Below are 14,857 nucleotides of genomic sequence, written 5' to 3' on the forward strand. Positions count from 1 at the left end.
ACGTTTGTCACTACAACATCCATTCAGGCTGCTATAGAAACATGGCGGCACAAAATGGCCGCCTCTGCAAAGCAAGGCCCTTGCCGACAATACATAAAGACATCTTATTCTAAGGCTACGAAAACCCAACCATTTTTTATTTTAAAGCAGTTATACACGTATACGAACATACTTATGCGTAGTTTATTCCATTTCTGCAAATACGCCCTGCCAAATGTTACACACTGGACCTTTAAATGTGGTCAGATAAAAGATGCACATGCATGCAAGTGAAATAAAACTACAGACATAACACATGCACTTTTTTTAGATTATGGTCAGTCTCATGGTATTTATGAAACGGCTATGTACCGTACTCTTATAAACAAACTTCAAAAGAAAAGTATTACGTTAAAGATATTAATAATTGACTTAACAGAGCTCCAAAGGTCCAAAGGTTTATACATTTGTATAAACCTTTGGACCTTACATTGATTTAATTCTATTTTCCGTTTAATTAAAATTAATTTTCTTACATTAATGATCTATTATCATCTATAAAGGAGAATATTTTGTCCATTTCAATGTTGTTGTACTAATGCTGTACGTCTTAATTTATTTATCAAAGGGAATAAAAAAGAAAATGTGATAGTTGTAAATTTCATACACTGAGCATGCATGATCACAAGGGTGTGATCAGGTTGATATTGTGTTTTACGCATGAATAACTTATAAATATATACATATATACATATATATACTAATAATAATAATATATATATACTAATAATTCACTGTTTGTGACATTTGCTAGAAAAATAGTAGCATGTGCCAAAAATTAACTCAAATCTGCAACATTGATTATAATATACGGAGTATATTAATGAAAATAATGTTAGAAAACTACGAAGAAACTACAATAATTATACAATACATTAAAACCACACATGAAACTATACATAGGTTAATAATAATTACAAATAAAAGGAGACAGGAGAGCTTCATTGCATTTTGATGGTGTTATTTTACCGACTACGTGCAGGCTTTTCTACATCTACGAGGACAAATAACAGACAGACATGAATGGCCTGAAGCAAATGATGCAGAGGAAAGAGCAGGGAGGAAGAAACAGACAGAGGAGAACTGAGTCCTGCCACTTTATCAGCACACGGTCACTTCATCACAACATGACAACAAATTAGAATCTCGCTTTGAAATAATAATAATAATAATAGTAGTAGTATTGATAAATATTCAGTTAATGTTAAAATGTTCTGACCAGATTTAGTTCCTTTTACACAGATGTGCACCATCATCATCTGAAGTGGAGCTGAAACAAAACATCATTTCTTTTTTATAATCGATTCATATGTTGATTATTTTCTCCATTAATCGATCGGTTGTTTGGTCCAGAAAATGTCAGAAAACATTAATGTTTCCCAAACCTTGAAATGACTGTGTTTGTTATATGGAGTAAAGAAACTAGCAAATATTAAATATATATATTGTATTTTTAAAGCTAATTCAAGACCTAGGTTTTTAGTCTGGATTTTGATTAAACCTCTTTATTTAGCAACGGTATATTCTATTTTAATATATTTATTTATCTGTGTATTTTCTCAGTTTTTATCTGTCTTATTTCAGATTGAACTTCCTTTTCAGTCTGTTTTTATGGTTTTTGATTCATCTTATCAGCCTTGAATACTTTATTCTACTCTTTTAGTATTGTAATCTTTTTGGGTAGTTTAAGCCAGTTTAGTATTGAGTGCCTGCCGTTTATTTGTAAGATTATAATTTTGGTTTCCCAATTGATGATGGTATTTCCTGACTCTTTTAATTTATTTTTGTTGATTACATTGTTTTTTTTACCCTCTCATTATTATTATTATTATGTATCCCTTGATTTTTTAGTTTAAAGCACTCTGTAACATGATATTTGGCTGTCATGAGAGTTTCAGAGGCAGCGGATTTTAACACGATGAGCTCAGATGTTGTTTGTGTATAATGAGTAGTACAGTAAACAGTTTATATTAATTCTCCTCTCAAAATTGATGTCACTTGCCTGGAGCAGGCAGTGATCAAAACCAAACCACAATCTGTTTAGAGACAAAAAGGCAAAAAATCGACAGCGTATTACTAAAGAGGAGACACTCCTCGTAACCGCACAACTCATGTGTCAGCTCGGTGCAGCTTTAATTAGTTCAAGGCGTCTCATACTGTGTCTTCTGTTCTCTGAGGTCTGGAAGGCAGATTATGTATCTTCTCAAAATCTATGACTCAGGCTGTTAACGGCAATAAGGAATAAAGAAAACACTGAGAGCAGCTGTTAAAGTGGCAGCTCCAGCAGAACGACAAGAAGAGGAGAGGGTTTCAAACACACACAGGAAGGCGCATGAATCACCAGGCGACATGAGAAACAAACTCAATCGACCACAATACCTGACTGCAAAATCAAAATGAAAGCTCTTTTTCCTTCAAAAGACAGAAAAAAAGAAAGAAAAACATACAACAAAACAAAAACAACGTGTTATTCACACACACTGGGATGGAAACACGGTGACATGTTTAGAAGACATGGCTCCTGCTACATCAGACAAAAAAAAACAAACAACTTCAGTGAAATCTAGTATTTGGTTTTGTTTTTTCAAAAGGGGGATTTAAAAGACAACCTGGCAACAGTAGGGTCAGTGCCGGCCCAAGTCATTATGGGGAGAAAATGAATTGGGGGCCCCCTCCCACCACCTTGTAGCAGCCGGTTCTGGACTATTATTGATGCACTATAAATTGCATTAATTATAGTTGTGTTATTTACACAAAAAAAACAGTGTCACTCTTGTTTTTTTAACCTTAGAGCACAATAAAAGCACAAAAGTGGCCTAGTATTCATTTGTTAAGACAAAGTTTAACACACTATTAACTTAATAACATGATACTTGATAATATAAACTAATATCTGGACATTACTTTTTTAAATCAACATGATAGAACATCTCCTCAAAAGCTTACTACCCTATTATAATTTAAAAGTCTTTACACACCCGCTAATCTAGTGAATTTATCGACTTTTTACATGGGATTCAAACCCTCAAACCCTCACACAACCCTCTAGTAACAAGGCCAATACCCTTCCACTTGTCCACAGGTTGCCCTTATTTATTCACCTTATAACCAACGTGTGATTTGCCTTAAAGTTAAGATAGTATCAGAATGTTTTGCTTCGGATTTAGACGTATTTGTTCTTTGTTGTCTGTCTTTGATTGACGTTTAAACCACAATTAAAGGTACAGTGTGTAACATTTTGGTAAATAATGATGCTACATTTTTATTATAAGTGTACAATCACCTGACTGTATGAAATGATGTTTTTCATTAGCCTAGAATGAGCCTTTTATATTCATATCTCTTATAACTCGATATAAGCAGCCATTTTGGATAGGCATTTTGGATATTCATCAGCAACATATGCTAAATTTTACATACTGTACCTTTAAAGTTGTTGTTTTTTTTTCCTCTAAATCTTTATTTATCTGACTTTTTTATCACAATAATTAATGACAGACAGGACGAAGAGCCTCATTCCTAAAATGTTAGTATAACATTATGAAGCCGAGACTCAAGAATCGACTATTTTTCCCGCGATCTTGCCTACAGCAGCTTTAATCTCTTACAGATGCCTTAAATCCCCCATTGAAAAACAGTTGGAAAGATTTGCACGAGAGTAACATCTCCAGACTCTAAGTACACCATGTAGAGAAAAACATACCTCTTCTGTTTGTAAGTGAGCATGGCTTCTGCGATGGGGAGCTGGTGCGCTCCGTTGGCTCCCACCATGTACTGAGTGACCCTAGACACCACGTCTGGACTCTCCTGAGCTGCACAGAAGGACAGGGATCACGATGACTCTTCATCAAACGCTGGCATACGTGGTTCGGGAACATAAGTCAAACGTTGCTTTTGTGGTTTAAAGGTCAAGACATACATACAGATATTGTGTTTATGGTCAAAAAAAGTAGCATCAGTATAAATGCTTGGCGGCCAAAAGCCAGTTATCCCTGTGGTAACAATATCTTCAAACAGGAAACAGATTTTAGCTGGAGGGGAAACAGGAGCTGCTGGTCTACTGCTGCCTCGTGTGGTCAGTTTGTGTCACTGAAGTAAATCTGAGAAAAGCATTTTGAATGCCAAAGTCACACAATGAGACATTTGAATTTAGTGATGGAGGTGGATTAGCAAGTTTTCTCTTTGGGCTTTGGTGTGGGAGAGTGAGTGGTTGACGGACTTCTGTTTCATGTCGGAAAAGTCTGTCAATAATAAGATAAAATAAATTAATGAATAAATAAATAAATAAATAAATAGATAAAACATCCCACCAATAACAGGAGCTTCTGGCTTGTGGAACAAGTCCCTCCAAGCAGCATCTTGGAACAAACTGTTGTATCGATAGTCAATAGTGCCGAGATATTTAGAGACAGGATGCGCACCTAAAAAAAAAAAACAGAAATAGAACCGCACAAGATCAAAATTGAGAGTTTCCACATGATTAATACCCTTTTTTAATTATTTAATAACATTTTCTGTCTTCCAATCTTATACATATTTTCAGATATATATATATATATATATATATATATATATATACATATGGTCTAAATCAAGAATTAATTTAATAATTCCTTCAAAGTACAGAGGGTGAAAGATCATTTCACATGTAAATCAGATTGATTTGATCAGGCTAGATGAGACAGCAGAAACCGAATTATATCTAATGTGATCATCATGTTAATTGCATTTGAAGAAAATGCAATTAACACTATTTATAACATTAAACAATAACAAAACTAACCCAAACTAGAGTTTATTCACCTCTGCTGACTCAAATAACATGCAGATGGTGACTTAAAGCTCCAAAACACTGCCATTTTGCGCTTCTTGGAATTCTCAGCCATAATCAAAGCGGCTGTTTGGACAGTCACTCACCAAGAGGGATGATGAGGAACCTCATGTATCCGAGCCAGTCAGGAGTTTTATGGGAGAGATGGTCCACAAAAAGCCTCAGAACCGCGCTGAGGTAGTGCTGAGCTCCAGCCACGGCTATCTTTATGGGAATGGGCGTCTGGGAGTTACAGTTACAACTAGGAGACAAAACAAACGGGACATGAAGACACTCCTGCGCACTGAACTGTTCCGCGTTTATTGCGGTGCCGGTCAAACGGCAGACTCACAATCTCTGTATGCGGGAGACGATGGTGTTGAACGCAGCTTGGATGTCTGCTGTGGTGCAGGTGCACACCACAGGTAGATGGTGGTTTTGAAGCATATCTGAGAGATACTGAGAGGGAAACACGCATGTTTGAATGAATACACAGTGTTTTATAGACCTTTAACATGTTAAGAGGCTGTTTATCTAGTTTTTTTCTTCTTACCTGGCCCTGCCAGTCGGATGTGTTGATGAGGATGATGCTGTCAGGAAGGGAGTTATCAGACACCAGGATGTGGTTTAGTTGGTCATATACTGTCTTTCTAGGGATCTTAGGAGGAAAAAAAAAAAGAAAAGATTTTAGACTTGATAAAAAAGAAATACTCATCCTGCAGCGCTACTTTCCTACCTGTAGGTGGCAGCGTGTGTCCAGGGAGCGCTCGTTGTCCAGGCTGTTGGCCCTCTCGTTCTGCGGCCTGCTGGGCTGCCGCTCCTTCAGCGACGTGCTCCGACCTCGTCTGCCCGCCAACTTCGGTTCCTGCCTGACAACGAGAACAGAGCAGAGGAAGAGAGACGGACGCCTGTGAAGTGGAGACAATAATGTGATAATCATCTGCAACAAGGGATAATGATTGCAGACAGACAGACAGACAGACAGACAGACAGACAGACAGACATACTGCTTATTAATCTGATGTTACACATTCAAGGACTACTATTTATTATTTGAAAAAACTCTATATTGATATTTGTTTCAAGCAAAATAAATGAATGATTTAAAGCTGCAGTGTGTAACTTTGATGTTATTCTGAATTGTTTGGTCTTTATGAACATAAGCTAAACATGCTCTGTCAAGCAACTTGTCCTTTATACAGTTCTAGCACTACTCGGCTCTACTCAGTTTGATATCACACTTTGTTTTCCATTACTTCATAGTACCGCAACACGGGCGGGGTGCCGTGGCGCCATTATATAAGCGACACAAACACACAAATCAGTTGTTTTCGGTGTACCGAGACATTAGAATCAATACTTTGTGTATGACTGGAGCACAGACTCCATCTGACACAGTCACTGAACTGAAATATGGCTGAACGTGTTGTGATTCAGCTCACGATCGACGGCTTTCAGCAGTGCTTTCGCTAAATACACAAGGCTCCTCCATCTCAAAAAAAAAGTTGAGATGTGCCGTGCTAGAACGGTATATAACGGTATGGAAACGCGTCATATCAGACCTGAGTGAGGGTGGGAACAAGAAGCATTTAACTCAGGAAGCTTAAGCTTTGGTTAAAATCCACACAAATAAATATAAATTGCACCCGTGTTTCAGACCAGACAACTGTACCATTTTGTTGCAGACGACACTTGGGTAAAATTAAATTTTTTGTTGCCATGTAGGTTAGCCGGTTATTTATATCCACTGTTTTGAATACAATTGATTGTATTTAAAATGTTAATTTATATTCACTGAATATTTAAGTCACAATACAATATATCACAATATTTAAGTCACAATGCGATATATTACGATATTTAAGTCACAATACGATATATCCCGATATTTAAGTCACAATACGAAATATCACGATATTTAAGCGACGATACGATATATCACAATATTTAAGTCACAATACGATATATCACGATATTTAAGTCACAATACGATATTATCACAATATTAAAGTCACAATATGATATCACGATATTTAAGTCACGATACGATATTATCACGATATTTAAGTCACAATATGATACATCACGATATTTAAGTCACAATACAATATATCACGATATTTAAGTCACAATACAATATATGACAATATTTAAATCACGATACGATATATCACGATATTTAATTCACAATAGAATATATCATGATATTTAAGTCACAATACAATACATCACGATATTTAAGTCACTACACGATATTATCACAATATTAAAGTCACAATATGATATCACGATATTGAAGTTGTGATGCAATATTGTTTAGATATTTAAGTCAAGATACATTATTGATAGATATTTAAGTCAAGATACGATATTATCACAATATTTAAGTCACAATACACGATATTTAAGTCACGATACCTTATTAACGCGATACTTAAAATTGTTTGAATGAAACATTTAAAAGTTACGCACTACAGCTTTAAAAAAAAAAAGCAGCTAACCCTTGTTTATGTTTTTACCTGTTGGATGAAATGATGAGGGACTCAGTCTTGGTCATTTTGCCACTTGGCGGGAGTCTCTCTAAAAACGTGTCCATGTTGTCCATCTCCAGCTCTGTGGTTGGAGTCACCGCCTCCGGCTGCTCCTGTGAGAAAAAAGTCCCAAAACTTTTCCTTTAATGTCTTAACATTTAAGTACTTGTTCATTTTTCTCCTCATGATTTATTCCCGTTTCATGTGGTTTGTTATGAGAGTAACCCTACATTAGTAGCTTAGATGTTTTTCTTGGATGACAAATGCAGAGGAGCAGAGCAAACATGCAGTTTCTCCAGTTTTAAAGCCCCAAGGAGCTAATTTCTATGTTGTTGTTTTTTAAAACACTAGCCTTCATAACAAAACTGATGCCAGTTATTGATCTCAGGCAGCTTTAAGAATTCACACTCACAAAGGAGACGTTATCAGACACGCTGTCATCTGGAAACTTGGCTCCGCCACACTTGGTTTTATCTGGGTCAATCTGGGAATGAGAAGGTAAGAAGGAACAATAAACATAATCTGGTTTTGATGGAATCCTGGATTCACAGTTCAACAAATGTCGTGCAGTTTTATAAACAAGCCAGCGATCGTGTTTCCTGTGGAGTGATGGGATAAATCATCTGAGTGCCGGAGGAGTTAATCTGCACTTTTCTGCATGTCAGCGAAACACGTTCCTGAGCTTCTCTGCTCCAGTCCAATTTACTGATTTGCTATCAGCAAATCCGCAGGTGTTCAGGACTCACTGACTACATTTACATGGAAGATCAATAATCTGAGCAAGACATGGAGTATTATTTTAGATGCATTATATAGATGTATATAATTGTATATGATTGTATATAAATAATAAGTTATTATGTGTGATTATAAACACTTAAATCAGATTATAAAACCCCATTGCAGCAGTGGACATGTGCATCATGATCAGACTGTGTTGTGTCATTTAAATAACATAATCCAAATAATGCACTATTCAACATAAAGTCAAATTATTGCCAGCTATATCACTACATTAATCAGATTAGGACAATAGTCTGAATAAGACACTGCTGTGTAAACATAACATTCTGCATCATAATCTAATTAATGTTTTATTCAAAATTAGGCAAATAATCATGGACAGCAATGTCCCCATATTAACCAGATTATAATAGTTTGAATCAGATTGTGCCTCTTAAACAGCATTTATTTTCAGATTCCCTGATAGTCCCATTATGTTGACATATATACTTAATCAGATTATAATGTCCTGTAGCAGCAGTCAATGTAATATAACAGTAAAATGTAATCCAACTGTAACATAAGAGGAATGTAAAATGATCATAATCTGAATCACGTGTTATTCAGATTAAGGTGTAGATGGACTCTGGACTGACCGGGCTGGGAGGTTCTCGGTGGCTCCGGCTGCTGTGGATACTGCCGATCTCAGTTTGTGAGCTGGAGAGAGAGAGACCCTCGAAATATGGCCTGAAATGAAACGCACAGTCTGAGATTAATTCAAAGAAATTTTACTTTATGCTTTAACATTAAATCCATATTGGTTTAATACAGGGGTCTGCAACCTTTAGTCTGAAAAGAGCCGTTTATGTCCCCTCACCACCCACATAAAATTAATCTGGAGACGCAAACCCATTTGACCCATAAAATTGTGATAATATCACATATAATAACAGATATACTATTAACAAAATAATGATGATGAAAAATAAAGTGTTGACATTTCATTGCTGTTTATAGCCAACCTTTTATGGAACCTTTTATATGAAGTGGAGGGAAAAAGCTACTCTGAAATAAAACACAGAATGATGTAGACCTAGTCCTTCTATTGTTTGTGGAAATTAATGAAATTAAAAGTAACCCACTTTGAAATAAATAAAGCATGTAAAGGACCATCAGCATGTTTTTATGTCAAGTTAGCAACTGTGTTTAGCTATCGTCGACGCGACAGTTCGTCATTTCCGGTTTAACAGGAAGTTCATTTTGGAAGTCTGTGTCTGTGTTTTTGATGCAATTTAACAGCGGAAAGTGCGAAGAAAACGGGATAAACTGTGATGAAGTTCAGAGGAGGATAAACATTGCAAGACTTAAGACATAACGCATTTAACAGATAACAGTTAAAAGAATGTTAGCATCAGTCAACAGTGGAAACACGGTAAATATTGTATTGTGTCTGCTAGCTTACTCAGTGATGAAGCTCCATCTGCTATGCTATTTGCTATGGAAATGCTAATAGTGTGTTTTTTCTGTCTAAATTTTGTCTAGCTCTTACGTTGTTGGTCTTTCAAGATCAATTAAACCTTATCAGACCATCAGTAATGGCTCCCCCTTTCTTTGACTGGATGCTACAAAGCAATATTTGGATTTCATGTAGTTCATGCTTGAGAAAACCTGCCCGGGATAGAGTAAATACATGGATCCAAAGATTGAAAGAAAATAAACTTTTTTTTTTATTATTTATTCAAAGTGACAAGGAGCCACTGCAGAAGGGCTGAAAGGCCACATGTGGATCCAGAGCCGCAGGTTGCAGACCCCTGGTTAATATAACTCTAATAAAGCTAACACAACAGTGAATGTGACTGCTGCTCGTGCAGCAGATGTTGTTGTACTGCTTCACTGCAGAGAATGACTCAGTCTGTGTTTAAATGTCTTTTTACTCAAGTGTGAGGGAATTACTGCAGAGACACATCATGGGAAGTGAAGAATCCTGCATTTTCAGAGCTGTATTTAAAGCAGGTAAAACCTAGTTAAAAAAAAAAGTCAGGACACCTGGCAACCTCTGTTCTATTGACTTTCATCAATTCTCCTGAAAATCAGTTTATAAATCAATACCAAACCAATGGAATATAATTTTTTCAATGTATCAGTCAAGTGTTTAATTATAATGCTTTAAAACCGCGAAAAAACATGAAAACATTGAGAAAAACTAGTAACTGTAAAACATTTGGCACTAAATTGTAAATAATAATCATATTTTCTTGATTTTTCAGAATATTATTTCATATATATTGATCATTATTCTAGTCTCTGTATTTATGTTATATTGTAATGGAAAAAACAGCCTTAATCAATGCAATTTATGATAAAACATGTTTTATTTTTGTGTCTTTTTAATGTAATTAGTCATATTAACTGATCATATTATAATAGTCAATTGAATAATTGAATATTCTTCACCAGTATTTACATTTTTAAAAATGCTATGGTAACTTAAATGACTTATACTTACATCAAATGTGTAATATGAATCAGGTTAGTAGTAGTAGTAAATAGTATGTAGTAAATTCATGAATATTTTAGTTGTGCTGGTGTTTTTCATTCATGTAACTTTAGCACTATGATTATTTGGCCTGAAATACCATTAATAATAACAACCCATAAATTATTCAGAATCACACACACACACAGAGTCAGTGAGAGCCACTCACTTGAGTTTGGGTTTTGGTGTACTGAGGACGCTGTCATCGTCGTCCAGCTCTGGGCCGCTGTCGCTGGGATTCTCAAACTCCACGCTGTCCAGGTCCAGATCCTCCTCCTCCACCTCATGATGCGGTTCTGCTGGGTCCTGCTCCGAGTCCAGAACCTTCGCACACACACACAGAAACAGTCACACGCGAGCAGAGGCATCAAAAACAACAAAGCAAAGCATAGAATTCCCACGCGGAGAGAAAACACCCACCTCGTCTGAGACTCTGAAGCGCTTCAGAAGAGCCACCACCCTCTGCTTAAAGTTCTGCTGCTAAAACACAGGAGAAGAAACACACGAGCACAGTTCAGCGTGTGTGACGTGACCTACTTATGATTTACTGCAGTTTTGTCACAGATCAATGGAGCACATGCAACAGATGCAACAGATGTAGTCCCTGCTGAGCAGCCAGCTCCTACACTTCACTGATTTTTACCGGCAGTAGATACATTTGCAATTCTGTCCGTGGATCGATTTTTTTATTTTTTTTTTCCTGTGTGGGCTCTCGTGTCTGATCAATAATCACGCAGCATCAGGCTTCATCAGGCCTCATCTGCTTTCTGGGGCTCTCACTTCACTTCCTGCCTCGGCTGAATGAAATCATATGACTCCTGGAAATAGATACGAGAAGTGTCATTACGAGGTGTTTGATGATCCTCGTTAGGCAGCTCACGGTGAAGATGGGACTCACTGAGGCGTGAGTTTGAAACGCTGATGGGAGAATTCATCTGGACATCTGTTAGTTATCGGTTAGTTTACTACCACAGGTTTCTTTTAGAAAGTTGGACTCAATCTTCACACAAATTTAATTTTTTTATACAAGAATTTTAAGTTTCTGGTATTGGTAAATTAACCCGTAGTGCTAACGCAGCGCAGATCAGTGCCACAGGTGCACCCTTGGTAAATTGACGTGGGAATAATACACAACTTCTTATATGGACACACTGGGGGTGTGTGTATATAGTTTGTTTGCGATTTTTAAGTCACGATACAATATTATTGCGATATTTGAGTAACGATATTGTCACAATATCTAACTCGGGATACAATATTGTTGCGATATTTAAGTCATGATATGATATTATCATGATATTTGTCACAATACGATATTATCACGATATTTAAGTCACAATATTATGTTATCGCGATATTTAAGTCACAATACGATATTATCATGATATTTAAGTCACAATACAATATTATTGCGATATTTCAGTAACGATATTATCACAATATCTAACTCGGGATACAATATTATTGGGATATTTAAGTCATGATATGATATTATCATGATATTTGTCACAATACGATATTATCACGATATTTAAGTCACAATATTATGTTATCGCGATATTTAAGTCACAATACGATATTATCATGATATTTAAGTCACAATATGATATTATCACGATATTCAAGTAGCGATACGATATTATCACGATATTTAAGTCACAATATTATGTTATAGGGATATTTAGGTCACAATACGATATTATCACGATATTTAAGTCACAATATGATATTATCACGATATTCAAGTAGCGATACGATATTATCACGGTATATAAGTCACAATGCACGATATTATCACGATATTCAAGTAGCGATACGATATTATCACGATATTTAAGTCACAATGCACGATATTATCACGATATTTAAGTCACAATACGATATTTAAGTCACAATACGATATTTAAGTCACGCTATAATACAATGCTAAAAAAAAACAATACTTGTCTCAAAAGCAATATAATATCGCCACACAATATTTCCAATATTTTGATCACCAACACACAACACGACTTGTTATTTACTGTTTTTTTCTGTGTTTGTGAATGACATTAGAGTCAATTTTGAATCTTGACAGCTTTACTGGATGTTTTGACGAGATTAAAACTGACAAACCAAACATTACGACCAGATCTGAGCTCTGTATATTATATATATCTTGGAATAATGATGTTTACACAGACAGTTGAGTCCAAGGTATTTGAAGAATGGATGTGAAAAACCATTAAAGCCATTCTGGAGACGTGCAGTGGCCTCAGGACCTTGTTAAGAGAATTAATATTGACAGTTCTCTGTGTGAAATGTTTCCTCTTCTCTGTAGTCAACAGTTTAAAACCCTGCATGGTTGTCATCTCTTACTCCGGTGATGGACGGCGTCCTAACGATGGACCTCCTCTGCTTCTTTGGCTTCCTCACGTCGTACTCGTCATCCTCGAGATCCTGAAAACACGGAAAAAAACGACAACTTTGTATTAGACACATCAAAGATGAAATGTTGACAAAGGGTCTTGCAGATTCAAAAGTGTGTAGCCATGGCATCCATCTGAACTTTGCTGTATGTTCACCGGTCTGCACAAAACTTCACACGAGATAAGAAACCTGTCCGGAAAACATCATCTCATGAAAACTGAGTCAAAGGCAGAGCACCACCTGCTGGCTGGGCTGAGTCATGAAGACAATTTCCATTACTTACATTAAAAAAAGGGTTTCGGACACAAAAAAAGCTGAGTCAGACTCATTTGATAATGATTTGAATGTAAAAGCTACACCTGACAGTTTTAGCTCTCTTTTGCAAATTCATGATTTGAATGTTTCATTTCTTCGCTCTCCATGTCATGCCTCTGGTCAGACTCACCTGTCCCTGCACGGCGTCGTCGCTGGCCTCCTGCTCCGAGGAGAAACTCTCGTACTCTTCCTCCGAGTAATTATCTGGAGCAGAGGAGAAGTCGGGGGATTAAAAGCGGGCGCGTAAACGACGTCTCGTGAATATTTCAGCGACCCTTTTTAAATTTGACACGCAGCCAAGTTCTAAATATACGGCACACACACACACACAGCGCTGCATTCGTTTATTGCTTTACTGTATGATAATGGAGGAAGAACAGCTGTGAACCCTGTGATCCTTCTCTGTTTATCACTTTTATATACGAGGCGATGATGATGATGATGATGATGGCTTCACGCCGTTTTAACCTCAGACTCTGGCGAGTAATGAGAGACTACCAGAGCATTTGATCTTCTGTCCTTCCTGCAGCGCTGCCTCCTCGTGGTCGATTGGCTGACTGGACAGGGAAAAGATCCAGATCTCGGCCACTTTGCCCAGCATGTCCTTCTGGTTACTGCAGAGAGGGAGGATCTGACCGCCCTCCGTCGGGTGCTGCATCACCTGGAAGAGGAGAGAAAAAAAAAAGAAAAGAGGAAAAGTCATGATTAACCTCAGATGAACCGAGTGATCTGAACTCACTTCTCTGTCCTTTCTTATTCTTTATGTCCACAACTGTCCAGTGGAAGACATGTTCAGCCCTTTAGACACAGGCTGATCTGTTTATATAATGATATAATGATTATTTTAATAACTGTAAATAAAAATAAAACACACAATCAACCAAAATCTAACTGACTATAAACAAATCAATGAATGAACACATTTTTCTATTGCGTAAACATCTGTGTAAACATTGAACTGATGATTGAATAATCTAAAAAAAAAAAGAAAGTTAAAAAGCACCTCATATTATTAGATTAGATTAGATTGTGGTGTAACAGTATTGGTTATGTTAAATTAGATTAAATTAGGTTTGATAAAATGACACAAGATAAGAATAGATTAGATCAAATCAGGTTAGATTAAATTAGATTAAGTTAAATTAAATTAGGTTAGGTTAGGTTAGGTTAGATTAAGTTATGGTAGGTTATGTTAGATTAGATGAAATTAGATTAGGTAAAGTCAGGTTAGGTTAAATTATATTAGATTAATTTAAATAAAGTTAAGTTAGGTTAGGTTATGGTAGGCTAGGTTGGTTAGGTAAATTTAAATTATGCTAGATTAGGTTAGATTATTTGAGATTAGTTTAGGTCAGGTAAGGTTAGGTTAAACCTGATTGTCCACAATGTTGAAAAAAATGGCTTCGGTGTCACATAAAAACAACAATTTAATTACTAGAATTTGAATTCAGTTTAACAATTTCTTAATTTAACAATTTAACTGATTTTAGTGAC

General features: G+C 36.3%; 1 protein-coding gene across 5 annotated transcripts in view; it reads right to left on the reverse strand.

Moving 5' to 3' along the window:
* The window catches only part of pacs2 (phosphofurin acidic cluster sorting protein 2), a 70,570-nt gene that overhangs the window by 9,165 nt on the left and 46,548 nt on the right, over nt 1–14,857 (reverse strand). The window contains exons 5-19 of one of the 5 annotated variants that reach the window (XM_058614551.1): nt 13,862–14,024; nt 13,494–13,567; nt 12,998–13,078; nt 11,060–11,116; nt 10,809–10,963; nt 8,760–8,850; nt 7,793–7,864; nt 7,369–7,493; nt 5,586–5,757; nt 5,403–5,507; nt 5,202–5,308; nt 4,957–5,111; nt 4,350–4,460; nt 3,743–3,851; nt 2,419–2,451 (exon numbers count right to left, since the gene is read on the reverse strand). In XM_058614551.1, coding sequence (XP_058470534.1) covers nt 2,419–2,451; nt 3,743–3,851; nt 4,350–4,460; nt 4,957–5,111; nt 5,202–5,308; nt 5,403–5,507; nt 5,586–5,757; nt 7,369–7,493; nt 7,793–7,864; nt 8,760–8,850; nt 10,809–10,963; nt 11,060–11,116; nt 12,998–13,078; nt 13,494–13,567; nt 13,862–14,024 — 1,610 coding nt within the window. Of the gene's footprint in view, nt 1–2,418; nt 2,452–3,742; nt 3,852–4,349; nt 4,461–4,956; nt 5,112–5,201; nt 5,309–5,402; nt 5,508–5,585; nt 5,758–7,368; nt 7,494–7,792; nt 7,865–8,759; nt 8,851–10,808; nt 10,964–11,059; nt 11,120–12,997; nt 13,079–13,493; nt 13,568–13,861; nt 14,025–14,857 lie in introns of all 5 variants that reach the window. The other 4 variants (XM_058614550.1, XM_058614553.1, XM_058614552.1 and 1 more) reach the window with 4 other exon arrangements.

The sequence above is a fragment of the Solea solea genome, chromosome 18 (assembly GCF_958295425.1).
Source record: "Solea solea chromosome 18, fSolSol10.1, whole genome shotgun sequence".
Lineage (NCBI taxonomy): Eukaryota > Metazoa > Chordata > Actinopteri > Pleuronectiformes > Soleidae > Solea > Solea solea.